This window comes from Rhodotorula paludigena, assembly GCF_050403205.1.
Source record: "Rhodotorula paludigena JCM10292 DNA, Rt_paludigena_JCM10292v1_ctg80, whole genome shotgun sequence".
Lineage (NCBI taxonomy): Eukaryota > Fungi > Basidiomycota > Microbotryomycetes > Sporidiobolales > Sporidiobolaceae > Rhodotorula > Rhodotorula paludigena.
This window is the reverse complement of record NW_027481378.1, coordinates 38,284-51,110: the sequence shown is the minus strand read 5'-3', so window position 1 is coordinate 51,110 and position 12,827 is coordinate 38,284. Positions and strand designations below refer to the sequence as shown.

At 65.0% G+C, this 12,827-nt stretch overlaps 4 protein-coding genes across 4 annotated transcripts; 1 reads left to right on the top strand and 3 right to left on the bottom strand.

The window, feature by feature from the left end:
• Positions 1–58: 58 nt before the first annotated feature.
• On the bottom strand, positions 59–2,195 carry JCM10292_007665 (LysM peptidoglycan-binding domain-containing protein; the record flags this gene model as incomplete). Its single annotated transcript, XM_076652555.1, has 3 exons — positions 59–1,426; positions 1,533–1,583; positions 1,662–2,195. 3 exons carry the CDS (start codon positions 2,193–2,195, stop codon positions 59–61), a joined length of 1,953 nt encoding a protein of 650 aa, XP_076501904.1.
• Positions 2,196–2,466: 271 nt separating this feature from the next.
• JCM10292_007664 (class I SAM-dependent methyltransferase) lies at positions 2,467–6,049 on the bottom strand (the record flags this gene model as incomplete). Its single annotated transcript, XM_076652554.1, has 16 exons — positions 2,467–2,500; positions 2,564–2,801; positions 2,864–2,924; positions 2,984–3,028; positions 3,093–3,144; positions 3,206–3,362; positions 3,431–3,627; positions 3,696–3,832; positions 3,943–4,061; positions 4,125–4,132; positions 4,227–4,331; positions 4,449–4,826; positions 4,897–4,986; positions 5,056–5,085; positions 5,164–5,720; positions 5,783–6,049. 16 exons carry the CDS (start codon positions 6,047–6,049, stop codon positions 2,467–2,469), a joined length of 2,475 nt encoding a protein of 824 aa, XP_076501903.1.
• A 695-nt stretch (positions 6,050–6,744) lies between these two features.
• On the top strand, positions 6,745–8,683 carry JCM10292_007663 (NAP domain-containing protein; the record flags this gene model as incomplete). The annotated part of the gene is made up of 6 exons (XM_076652553.1): positions 6,745–6,811; positions 6,923–6,965; positions 7,140–7,246; positions 7,398–8,129; positions 8,196–8,487; positions 8,590–8,683. 6 exons carry the CDS (start codon positions 6,745–6,747, stop codon positions 8,681–8,683), a joined length of 1,335 nt encoding a protein of 444 aa, XP_076501902.1.
• A 526-nt stretch (positions 8,684–9,209) lies between these two features.
• Positions 9,210–12,607, bottom strand: JCM10292_007662 (uncharacterized protein; the record flags this gene model as incomplete). Its single annotated transcript, XM_076652552.1, has 6 exons — positions 9,210–9,449; positions 9,514–9,621; positions 9,701–9,870; positions 9,933–10,387; positions 10,451–10,792; positions 10,851–12,607. The coding sequence occupies 6 exons, from the start codon at positions 12,605–12,607 to the stop codon at positions 9,210–9,212; spliced, it is 3,072 nt and encodes a 1,023-aa protein (XP_076501901.1).
• Positions 12,608–12,827: the final 220 nt, after the last annotated feature.

Genomic DNA, 12,827 nt, shown 5'->3' with positions numbered 1-12,827 from the left:
TGTCTAGAATTGCGAGTATACGCCCGACCAGGATGCGATGCAGAGATACGCCCTCTCGCTACCGCAACGCGAACGTGTCCCGCACGTCCGCCCTCGCGCGACCCCCGCTCGGTGCTCCCAAGTGCGAGCCAGGTGGCAGACCCGCATTCGAGTCGCGCGCCTTGCGATGCCGCGGCGGAGGCGGTGGCGGCGGCGGCGAGCTGTCCCACCCTGCGAATTCCCGCAGGCCGAGCCCTGTACCAAGACCACCCCCGCCGGACCGCTGCGACAGCGATAAGTAGTCTCCTTTCGATGCGCCCGCGCCGCCCTGGCCCGCCAGCGCAGCCGCCGCGTCGTCCTCCTCGGCGCCAAAATCGAGCACGGCCCAGCGGCTGCTGAGCTTTCGCCCGACGCGCGCGCCTAGCGAGAGCGTGCCGCCGTTCGGAGAGCGAGTTTCGGCTGGGCTGGGCGGGAGCGCGATCGAGCCGGACGAGGTCGAGGGCGAGAGAGACGAGGGGAGGTAGCGGTTCAGGCCGAGCGAGGAGAAGGACGAGGCGAGCGAGTTGGTGAGTGGGCCGAAGAAGAGCGAGTCGCCCTCGACCGGACCGCCGCTTTGTGCGGCTGTGGCGGTCGGTCCGGCTCGTCGTGGCACTTGTGAACGGCTAGTCGGCGGGTGCTCCTTGGACGGCGAGGCAGGATCCGACGAGGATGGCGGGAAGAAGGCGAGTTGAGAAGCCGGCATGCGCTGGATGTGCAGCGTGCGTTTCGACACGGCGGGAGATCCAGCCGCCGCCGAGTCGGGCGAGCGTGAGAGGCCCGGGTGGTGCAGAGGTGGCGAGGTCCCGGGCGAAGAGGACGACGGGACGGGGGAGAAGGAAGACGAGACGCTCGCGCTCGCTGTCGCAGTCGACGGCGACACCGTTCGCGAGACCAGCTCGGCGACGGTGGGCGGTTCGGGTGGATTGCTCGACCCCGAAGGCCCGGCGTAGGCGTTGTTCGTCGTGGCAAAGTAAGACGTGATTTCGGGGCTGATGGGCGGTCTCGCGATGTCGAGTGACCCGCGAACGCTGGGCGTCCCGTCACTCCAGACTGAGTGATACTCGTTGTCAGCCGTCGAGACGAGCTCCTCCGACTCGACGGAGGGCAGCGTCCCTGCGCTGAGCTCGAAAGCTGACGTTGCGGCGATGTGTCGTGCACGAGGGCTCACAAGCCCATCCTCGCGCTGTTCCCGCTCGGCAGCCGAGCCCAGCCCCCCGCCAGCGGCCGGTTTGGCGGCACCTCGGGCCCGCTCCCAGACCGTCAGGTCGCCGTTCTCCTCCCGAGCGATGCGCTCGACGCCGAAAGACGAGGACGGGAGATTGCACTGGTCGAGCGGTATGAGGAGGGTCGAACGGAGGAAAATCGGATCAGAGGGCCACAGGCGGTTCGAGGCGCGAAGGTTTTGCGGCTGTGGGCGTAAGGATGCATGTCAGCGCGAACGGCATGTTTGCCAAGCAAGCTAGACTGCGCAGAGGAAGCAGGTCTGCAAACGCGACGCGAGCGCGGGGACTGACCGTGATGCCGTACTGCAGCGAGACAGATGCGAACGTGTCGGTCTTCTTGACCTGTGCGCCAAGTGAAAGAGCTTGATGTCAGCCCTACGCCGAGCTGCAGATCAGGGCAGCGGACCGCCTCTCACGCACCTGGTGGACAATAACCTCGCGCTCTTTCCCGGCCGAAACCCCATTCTCGCTCGCGCCCCGTTCACCCTCCTTCGCCTTGCCCTTTCCCTTGTTGTCCCGGCGCAGCACGTAGCCGTCCGCCTCGCCCGCCGAGACTGCCCCACCCGGACTACCTGCCCTGCCGAGCGTGTCGTTCGTGAGCCGCCTCAAGGACGGCCGGGTGACGTCTGCGTCGACCAGGGCGCGCGGGGAGCCTCGAGGCGACACTGCAGCGGACGTTAAAGCTGTCGGCCCATTCAAGGCGTAGTCGGCGCGGTCATCGCCGCGAGGAGACGGGGTTCGGGATGGGAGCGGCGAGATAGAGCGGCGGCTGCGCAGGCCTGCCGAGAGGCCCTGTGTGCTCTGCTCTAGCGGGGCGAACGATTCGCCAAAGGCGGCGGCGGAGGAAGCGTCGCGCGGACTCTCGGGCAGACGCAGCGGACCGGCGGGGAGCGGCAGCGGGACGGGCGTCGACGTGCGCGAGTGCGTCGGGGTCGAGGCTGCACGCACGGGCATTCCCTCGAGCGCATGCGAGCCTCGCAGCAGAGTCGGCAGGGACGAGCCGAGTGTCGATCGGGACGAGGCGAGCGCGAGGCGGGGCGGCAAAGGCTGGTGCAACTCCGCGCTATCTCCACGGAACAGGAAGCATACGACAACGACGTTTTGTTTCTGCACAAGGAGTAACGGCAATGCTACGGATAGACGAAATATCGCAAACTGGGACGCAGACTCAGGGACACAGGAAAGAGAAGAATGCACTGAAACCATAACGATGACGAGCGCCCATCTAGAGCTTCGTGCACTTGTAGAACGATGCGTACCTGCAAGAGCACGTGTGCCGCGAGTTAGCATGCATTGAAAAATCGGAGAGAAAGGCGGCAGACTCGTACATGTTGACCCGGTCGATGGGCTCCTTGCCGCCGATGGGGCGCTTGTGGATGCACTCGACCTTGAAGCCCTCGCGGCGGTACAGCTCGAGGTACCACGGCTCCTGGCCGGCCGAGCGGAAGAAGACACGCCCGCCGGGCTTGAGCGCCGTGTGCAGCGTGCGGATCGTCGACGTCAGCTCGCACTTCTTCGACAAGCCCGGCGCCGGAGGGTCCTCGACCGTGTTGTCGAACCCTGCGAGAGGTCGGAACCCGTCAGGCTATTCGTGGCACGAGGGGAGTGACTGAGAAGCGCACAGTCCTGGAGGTCCATGATGATGGCGACCGTGAGCGAGTCGGGACCGAGACGACGCATTACCTTTAAGGGCAAAGACGAGTCAGCGCAATCACACGAGTAGATCGAGCCTGTTGACGCACATTGTTGATCGAGTCGGTGTGAAGGCGGAAGCAGTCGAGGGCGGCCTGCACGTTGCGCGGCGGGTCAGTCCGCTAGAGCTCGAAAGACAAGTAGAGAGTCAAAACGTACGGCGTTGTTCTTCTTGAGCGCCTCGAAGCCCTTGCGCGTGAGGAATTCGGGGCTGTGAAGCCCATTCAAGTCAGTTTCGGTCGCACTAAGCTAGAAAAGCAAGTCAGGCGTACCAGGAGTCCTTGGTGTACTTGCCCTGCAAGCACAATTGGTAGAAGTAGTTGTCCTGGGCGATCGACGTGTTGAGTGCGACAGGGTCGAACGTGTCGGCCGCGAACTGCGATACGCTCGTCTCCTTGAGGAAGACCTTCGCCTGATTCATGGGGACTCCTGCAGATTGTGCATACCGGATCAGTCGCGGATCTTTCCACAGGGCTGCCGCGAAGGCTCGAGCGCACCCAGGGCGTTCCACATGAACATAGGGTTGGCAAAGAACATCTTGGTGAGGACGCCAGAGAGGAGGACGGGGCGGATCTTGGTGTTCCACAGGCGGCGCTGCTCGACAATGTCTTTGGCCGCGCACATCTTGGCCGTCGACTTGGCGACACCGGCGAAAAAGAGTGCCCAGCGCGCGAGACGGAGGGCGTGGCCGGAGCTGCGGAAGGCAGTGACTTCGTCAACTTCTGCATCGGCCACCAGCGCCGTGATGCGCTCTGTACTCACTAGCCGCGCATGTAGAAGTTGACGTCGAAGTAGTGTTCCCGGGAGCGCCAGTATTGGTAGGCGTGCGAGGTGAGGAAGGGCGAAAGCTTGTTGTCGAGGAGGTCGCGGAAGTTGGGGTGCTTGCCCTCGCCGAAGAGCTGTCAAGATGAGTCGCGTCGGTCAGTCAGCTCTGCCTTTGCACAGGCCGACAGGCGAAAGCCCGCTGGATGGGCTTGAGAAGGCTGGGTAAGAAAGGCGGGCTGCTCACCTGCCAGTACTCCTCGTATTCCAGCGCCATGATGCCCGCGAGCTTCAGCTCCATCAGGTGACCCTGGCACGGGTTCATATCGACAGTGTGGATGCGCCGAGGCTGCGAGTGAATTGCGTCTGCGGGTCGGCGGCGGTCAGATCCGACAACTTGCAAGCTCAGTTCGGAGCGTCGCAGCTTACAGTGCATGCTGCACGTCAAGGAAATGGACCAGGTTGTCAGTTCAGGAAGCGAGGCAGTCGTCTGTCAACGAGTTGTGAGAGAGCGGAGGGGCGACCACTCACGCGTTCTCCCCTCCAGAGGTGATGCACATCACGGCGTCATCCTTCGTAAGCTTGAGATGCTGAACATCGACGCGCGGGTCCTCCCATGCGAAATGGTACAAGCAGCTGTATTCGCCAAACCAGAAATCAATGAAACGAACGCGTGGATTAGGCGCCACCGCGGTGCCAGTCGAGCCGGCACTGCAGCTTGATGCAGGTCAAAGAGGGACGTGAAGGACGTACTCGCGGAACTCGCGGTGCACAGGGTCGTCAATGAACGGCACGCGGTGGTGGCGGAACCCGTAGTGGAAGCTCGAAAGCTGGAGCTCGGGCGCAATGTCGATGCGGAAGCTGTCGCTCTGGTCGCTCGAGCGCGAGTTGGTGCGCTTGAGCGGGCGCTTGGTCGCCGCGGCCGAGGAGCGGGACCGCGTGCGCGAGAGTGCGGCGCTGACGCCGAGGGCAAGGTCGGGGATGTCGGCGGTGCTGCTCTGGCGCGAGACGGTCGGCATGAGAAGAGGAGAGGGCGAGGCAGAGATAGTGTTGCCGGCGTCGACTTCGTATGCCTGGTTGGCCTGCGAGGTGTCGATGCGGCGCGAGGTGTGCAGCGAGACGTAGTACGGGCTGCGAGTGCGACGGAGTCGGGTCAGATTCGTACAACACGGTGTCCGTCGCCGAGTTTGCGAGGACTCACATGCTGATGAGGCCGGGAAGGATGAAGCCATTGCGTGCGTTGTAGCTCTTGATGGTTGCGAAGCGGTGTTCGAGGTATTGGCGGCGAGAGCTGCGGCAAGCTGTGTCAGTCGCGCTGCCGTTCGCACTCGCCTGAAAACCTAGAGTGTAGAAAGCATACGGGTGAAGGTCGACATGGTCCAGCTCAAACCTGTACGAGCGAGAAGCGTTAGGAAGTCAGTGTCCGGAGAGCCGTTTCGGCGGCACAGGCAAGAAGCCTCCGACGCACCAGTGAAGCCAGAAGAGGCGCGTCCAGTACGAGCACTGGCGCGAAGCGACGTCGCCGATCACGCCCGCAACCGAGGTGGTCTCGCGCGCCGAGACGTAAAAGTCGGCGACGGCAAATAGGCCCGAGGGGTTGAGGAAGCGGTCGACGCGGTCGAGGAGGTTGAGGTGGTCGGGCATCATCGAGAGCGAGTAGCTCATCGTGACAAAGTCGAGGCCGCCCGTCTCGCCGTCGAGGCCCGTGTGGTCCCACTCGGGTAGGACAAAGTGCGTCGCGTCCTGCAGGAGGCAGTGGACGTTCTTCCATCCGCGCGCCTCGAAGCGCTTGCGCGAGACCTCGAGGAGCGGGCCACAGAGGTCGAGGACGTAGACGGCGTCAAAGTCCTTGATCGGGAAGTACTTGTCCATCTCCTCGACGTTCCAGCCGGTGCCACCGCCAATGTCGAGCCAGACCAGACGCTTGTTTGGGTTGCGTCGGCGCTGCTCCTTGAGGTGCGCAGCCGACAGCTTGAGCATGGTCGTGCGACCGCGGAGGAGCTTGGCGCGCGTCTTGTCGTAGATCTGCCCGCGCAACCATGGTTCAGCTGCGTCCCCTCTGCCGAGAACTCGAGCTTAGAGCTCACCGCAGCTTGTCCCTGGTAAAAGCGGTCGAGGCGGCCCTGCTGCGACGCGTTCTTGCCGAGCGGGGCGAAGAAGCACGACCAGGCGAACTGGACGGCGACGAGGATCTGGCTCGCGTAGGCCGAGACGGCCACGAGGACGATCGCGGACGCGAGGAGCCATGCAGAGGCGGAAGGGTGCTGTGTGTAGGTTGTGAGGTGGTCCCGAAGCGGGCGGAAGTAGAGCGCGAGGGCGCCGGCCGCGCCAAGCGAGAGCGCCTTGGTCGCCATGGTCGGAAGTGATCAGAGCGAGCTGGTGAAGCTGGACGAGCACAGAGCAGCTAGAATCGAGGTTGAGCTCGAGGGAGCGGGTTGAGTGCACGAGGACGAGGAGGGGCGCCTCCGGCAAGAACGCGGCGCGCTGGCCTGGCACGGAAGGCAGAGCGCTAAGTCCTCCAGAGGGAGCCAATCGAAGCAGCGCATCCCCGACACGCGCGACACGGTGAGCCCCTTGGAGTTCAGTGCGCACGTTCGAGCCGTTGATCCCCTGTTCTGCCACGTCTGCGCGCTGCCTGGCACGACCGTTCACAATTCTGCCGGTCGTAGGACTACATCTGACCCGGCAGCTACTGTTCACGCGCCTTACGATGCAAGTGCGAGCGAGCGAGGAGGCCCGGAAGCGAGCGCCACGTGCCGGGGGTGCGGGCACTTTTGGCAGGCGCGCGCAATTGGGCGTGAGCAGCCGTGGGAGTCTCTGCGCGTGTCACGAGCTACGTGGCCAGATGGCGAAGATGCAGGAGGAGAAGGCGCAGACTGAGAGCCGCGGAGGAAAGCGGATGAAGGGAGCGCGCGCGAGGCAGAGGAGAGGCGCGCGAGAAAAGGCCTGGGCCGCGCGCTCGCGGGACTGACGAGCGCTGGCGCTCGCGCTGCTCCCCACCGGCACCTCGCCTCGCCCTTGTCGCCCTCCACCGCACACGACTCGAGCCATGGCGCAGCAGATGCCCACCGACCCCACCCGCCTCGGGCCCGAGGGCACCATCGCCCCGACCCCGCGTGCGTCCCGCGCCGTCTCTCGCTGCCGCCGTCTGCTGCTTCGTCGAACTGACCCTCGCCGTGCTCACCGCTGCGCCCGCGCCCCCTGCTGCCTGCGCTCGCCCGACACAGAGAACACGCCGGCCGTGCACACCCTCACCGGCAGCATGATCTCGTGCGTCCCTCCCGCGCTCGCTCGCTGCGCCGCTGCGCCCCTGTCCCAACCTTGTCGCGCCTGGTTCGCGTCATGTGAACGCGATTAGCTCGCTTCACGGGCACGGTCGGCGCCCTGTCGTGCCGCGAAGACATGGCTGACGCTCTTCGCCTCGCCTGGGCTTGTCTTCGGCAGCCGCCCGCAGATCCCCGCCACTCTGGGCGAGGAGGACGAGGGCGTCGAGACCATCGGCAGCCGCGACGCCCAGGGCCTCGGTGCGCTTGCCGGCAACCCTGCATTCGGTCCGTTGCTCTCGCTTTCGAGTCCAGGCGCCCGGAGAACGCGATTGCTAACCTTTGCCCTCTGATCGATCCGCCTCGTCCTCCTCTCCCGTGTCGCCTTTCTACCTCAATCTGCCGGCTCGCCTTGCACGTGGTCCCATCCCACCTGCAGCCCAGCTCGTTCAGGGCCGTCTCTCTGGTCTGATTGGCCGCTCGTCGGGCTACGTCGAGTCGCTCCCGACCGCCGTCCAGTACCGTCTCACCGCGCTCAAGGGCGTCCAGCGCGACCACTCTGCCCTCGAGGCCGAGTTCCAGAAGGAGATCTTCGAGCTTGAGAAGCGCTTCGCCGAGAAGTACCGCCCGCTGTACGAGCGCCGCCGCGCCCTCATCGAGGGCCAGGCCGAGCCCAACGACGACGAGATCAAGAAGGGTGTCGAGGCCGAGGAGGAGGAGGACGACGAGGACGACTTTGAGGACGAGGACGACGAGGACGACGAGGCGCCCGCAACCGAGAAGAAGGCGCGCGGCGTCAAGCCCAGCCCCGAAGAGGTCGCGCAGGCGCCCAAGGGCATCCCCGAGTTCTGGCTCACGGCGCTCAAGAACCACCTCGGCCTCTCGGAGCTCATCACCGAGCGCGACGAGGAGGCGCTCAAGCACCTCGTCGACATCCGCGTCGCGTACCCGGCCGAGCAGGGCAAGTCGGGCTTCACGCTCGTGTTCGAGTTTGGCGAGGGCGCCAAGGAGTTCTTCGAGAACACCAAGCTCGAGAAGACGTACTACTACCAGGACGAGGTCGGCTACGAGGGCGACTTTGTCTACGACCACGCCGAGGGCACCGAGATCAAGTGGAAAGAGGGCAAGGACCTCACCACCCGCATCGAGACCAAGAAGCAGCGCAACAAGAGTGCGTTCCTTCGAGTCTTTTACTGTCTCCGCGAATCTATCGCTCACCGCTGCGCGCTTCTTGCAGACACCAACCAGACCCGCATCGTCAAGAAGGTCGTCCCGACCGAGTCGTTCTTCAGCTTCTTCAACCCGCCCAAGCCGCCCTCGCCCGAGGACGACGACGACGTCTCGATCGCGTCCGACCTCGACGAGAAGCTCGAGCTCGACTACCAGATCGGCGAGGACCTCAAGGAGCGCGTCGTCCCGCGCGCCATCGACTTCTTCACGGGCAAGGCGCTCCGGTACGAGCAGCAGGGCGCCGGCTTTGACGACTCGGAGGACGAGTTTGACGACGAGTACGACGAGGACGACGACGAGTGAGTTGCCTTCCTGCCTGCGTATCGGCCTTCTCCAGGTCTCGTCCGCCCGTGAGAGCGCACTCGCTGACGCTTTGCCCGTTGCGGCGTCGAGGTGAGCAGCGACAACGACGGTGGCCCTCGCCGCGCGCCTGTCCCGCCCATGGGTAACACGCCCGGCAGCCACCAGGAGGACCCGAATTGCCGCCAGCAGTGAACTCTCTCTCCCTGTAACCCGTTAACGTCTTCTCTCCTCTCATTCTCTCAAGTCGTGTCCCTCCCTCTTTCACAATCAACCTAAGCATCATTTCACATCCGTTCGGCGGCGTCTATCTCTGTTCTCCCTCCACTCTCTCCCATCTCTTGAATTTCCGCTCGGCTCCCACACTCACCGTAGCGCCACTCGCAAACTCGGCTGCTTCGCCTTCCATGTCTCTCCCTCGTACCGCCCTGCGTCACTTCCGTCTGCTCCGAGTCTAGTCTCGACCTCGTCCGTCGGGGTGAGAGACATGGCTTTGCCAAGATGTACCTCGTCTGCGCAGCTCTCATGCAGGATGAAGGCTTCGAAGCACGCACAAGAAAGGTGGGCGCGAACACGTCCGGCCGGACTGCCCCTTGCAAACTGCTCAAGGAATGCGCAATGAACCAGCAGAAAGGGAATCCTACAACAGGAGAACATACACAACACGATGAGCCCGATGCTAACAAGAAGCGGATGCGACGCCATTCACGAGATCCCTCGCCTAGGCTGCGCCGACCGGCGGCGGCAACCCGTTCTCCTTGTCGCCCCTCTCCTTCTCCTGCTCCTCGGCGACCGCCCCGAGCGCCTGTGCGACCGAGACAGGTCCTGCCCCGCCATGACCACCAAGAGGCACGCCCTCGACGGGCGAGGCGGGGACCGACGCGGGCCGCTCGCGCCGGCGCAGCGCGATGAACTGCACTTCGAGCTCGAGCGGGTGCGGCGGGACGTCTTCAACCTTCTCCTGCAGACGGCGCGAGCGAACGGTCAGCGCGCCAGTCGAACTGGAAAGAGGCGACGAAGCGTACCTTGGCGACGGTCCAGAGACAATCGAGCACCCACTCGCAAGCGCCGCGAGACCCGAGCGCGTCGCGCAGGATCGAGCGCATCTCGTCCTCCCAAAAGATTTTGAGGAGCTGCGTGAGGCAAATAGGGCATTTTCTCGTCAGCGTTTGACGACCTCGAGTCTGCACTGGCAAAGAGGTGAATGCGCACCTGAATCGTGTGGTCGGCCCAGTTCTCGACGCTGACGGTCCCGTGCTCGACGCCCTTCCACGCCGGATGCGAGAGCACGACAATCTCACTCTTGAGCACGTCCCACGAGTGGGCCGAGGCGCGCAGGCAGGCTTGTGTCTGGCGAGGCGTGCGAGGGTGAAGAGGGAGGGCTGCGAGGCGGGTCCAGATTAGCTCGACTCGTGTTCGCCGCTGCAAAGCTTTCAGGACGTACCGAGAAGTGCGCGGGCGATTTGAGGCTTGAGCAGGCCGGTACTAACGAGACGCTGGATTGCCTTGCCGAGGATGCTCGTCAAGTGGGCCCAGATGTCCTTGTGGCGCAGCTGCACACCACCAGGCGGTGACGGTACAGAGACTGGCGGCGCAGTCGATGACCCAAATGGCGGCGGAGGCGAATTAGACGGGTCCTTCGGGTGAGCAACGTCGGTCGGGATCGAGCTGCGCCGACCCTTCGAGGTAGAAGTGCCGTCGGCTGGTGAGCTAGGTGCGGAAGACGCGCTCATCCCGCTCGGCGAGAAACCCGACGGCGACGACGCAGCGAGAGCCGCTTCTTCAGAGCGCGCCATGTAGGCGACGGTGAGGAGACCGCCCGGCTTGAACTCGGACGCGCGTGCCGAGAGGAACGCCATTAGCTCGCCGTGCGCGAGAGTAGCAGGTGCCACACGATACCTGCAGCGCGAGACACAGTCAGCTACACGCTGCCTGCAGTAGTGAACGACGGAAGGGGCGCACTTGCGGTCCGTGCTGGGCCAATGCAGGCTCATGGCGCTGAATCCTACGCTAACGCTCTTCTTCGGCAGCACCTTGACGCCATCTGGCCTCGCGGCGAACGCCGAGAAGACGCGCCCGTCGAGCGCGAGGTCGGCGCTGCCGACAAACTTGCGCATGTAGGACTCGGGGCTCGTCTCGAGCGTCGACGTGAGACAGCGGAAGTCTGCCGCGGGCTTGTCGACGTGCGTGACCTGGAACGAGAGGAGCTCGTCTGGGTCGGGCCCTGCAGTCGGCGCGCGACCAGGAAAGGCGGCTTCGCGCTCGGCGAAGTGGGCGAGGATGCGCGGGACGAGCGAGATGGAGCTAGGGCGCAAGATTAGTCAGTGTCGGATCGAAGCAACAAGGAGTGAAAGATGCGTACCGCGAGTTGAGCGCGCCGTACTCCACGACGTTGACCGTCTCCTCGTGCTCCCCGAGCGGCACACCAGGCAAGAACTCGCTCAGGAGCTTCTCCATCTCCTGCTTTGTGCTTGCAGCGTACCCGCCCGCCGCCGCCGCGCCCATCAGCTCGTTCCCCTGCCAGCCGGCCTTGCGGCCCGTCGCGCCGCCTCCGGCTCCTGCGCCATCTCCGCCCGCTGCGCCGCCTGTCGCACCGCCTCCCGTCGTACCCGTCGAGGGCCCGCCACCCCAGCTGCCCGTATCCGCGCGCGCTCGCACCGAGCGCGACGAGCCCATTGCGGCAACCGCGGCGGGGGGCATGGCAATTCCACCTGCCAATCCCTTTGCGCCGGGTTCTGCGGCAGCTGCGGCTGCGGCCGAGGCGCCGAATTTGGCTTGCAGGACATCGTGCCAGGCCAGCTCGGCGGCACTGGCGCCTGCTTGCCACGGCGCAGTGCAGAGCGACTCGGGCGGCGTGAGCGGGATGGCGTGCCGACCCGAGGCGGACGAGTGCGAAGGGGTCGTGGAAAAGGAGGAAGCGGAGGCGCCGCGCGTGTGGGCGCGGGCGCGGGTCGTGGCGATTGCTGCGGAGACAGAAGTCGCTGGCCCTGAGGCGCTCGATGGCGCGGGAGAAGCTGCTGCGGGCGACTGGGCGGGAGAGGCGGAAGAGGAGCCGGGAATGGGCTCGGTAGTTGAACGTATGAGGGTGGGAGAGCGATGGGCTCGTGCAACAGAGGGAAAGTCGGGAGCGGCTAGCGGGGTCGCGGTTGCAGTTGAGGAAAGGGTAGATTGGGAAGAATAGGACGTGTAGCCGGGTCGGGCGAGGCCGAGTGCCCCTGCGCCAGCTTCTGGCCGTGGAGCGAGAGGTGGAAGGTCCTTGAGAGGAAGGTCTGGCGAGGTCCGCTCGGAGATAGAGGTGGTCGAGGGTTTAAAAACGTCTCGGTGCGGTGTTGGCGGGAAGGGGAAACCGCCGTCGCGCTCGTCGTCCGCCGAGGTATACGAGCATGTCGAGAGAGGGGAAGGAAGGACAGGCGTGTACGGCTGTCGAGGCGGGAGAGGAAGACGGCCGGGCGTTGCTGGCGGTCGAGGGGCGCGCGAAGGCGCGCTACCCGCTGAGCTGAACGAGGCGGTCCGAACCCAGTTGGCCAAGCGGTCGTCTTCTGCCGCCATCTTTGCCGCGGTAGACGCAGCGCCGGCTGCCTCCGGCCCGTCCGCGAGGGTCGAAAGCGACGAGGACGTTGCTGAAGGGGGCACGCTCGTCCCCTGCGAGTCTGCCAGGCTCGCAAGCGACTTTGCGCTCAGCGACACGTCGTCGAGCGCCTGAGTCGCCGCGGTGACGACCCTAGGCGTAGGCTTCGTGCCGCTGCGCAACTGCTGCTGACCTCGTGCGCGCTCGTCCAGCAGCTCGTCCAGCATGCCATCGGCTTCCTCGGTGTCGACGTCGTCCAGACTCTTGCTCCGCCGCCGGAAGAGCGGTGGTCGTCGCATGCGACGCATCGCGAGCGTGTCCGCAGAGTTGAACATGGCTGGCGGCGTGCCCGCTCCCGAAGAAGAGGAAGAGGACACGATAGAGCCGCCGACAGTAGGCGGGACTCGCAAATCGAGCCAGGAGAGGTCGAGCTGGAGCGACGAGACGACTTCGGGAGAGACCGTCGCTGGCGGTGGTAGCTCGACAGACGTGGGAGAAGCGGCGAGCGGTACAGCGTCGGAAGCCGTTGCCGAGATGGAAGCGGCAGCCATGGCTCAGCGGCGATGCAGTTGTCTGCGGGCGCATGGACGTCAGCCAAAGCCACAATGGGGAGATTAGCGGCTCGTGGACGTGCAATCGGGGATACGGCGCAGGAGTCGAGCGCCAGGGGACGAAGCTCCAAGCGATGCGGAAGGGCAACCCCGTCGGCTCTGCCGCACTTTGCACTCGGTTGACGTCCGTTGAGCCTGTGCGCCGACGAAGCACGCGCCG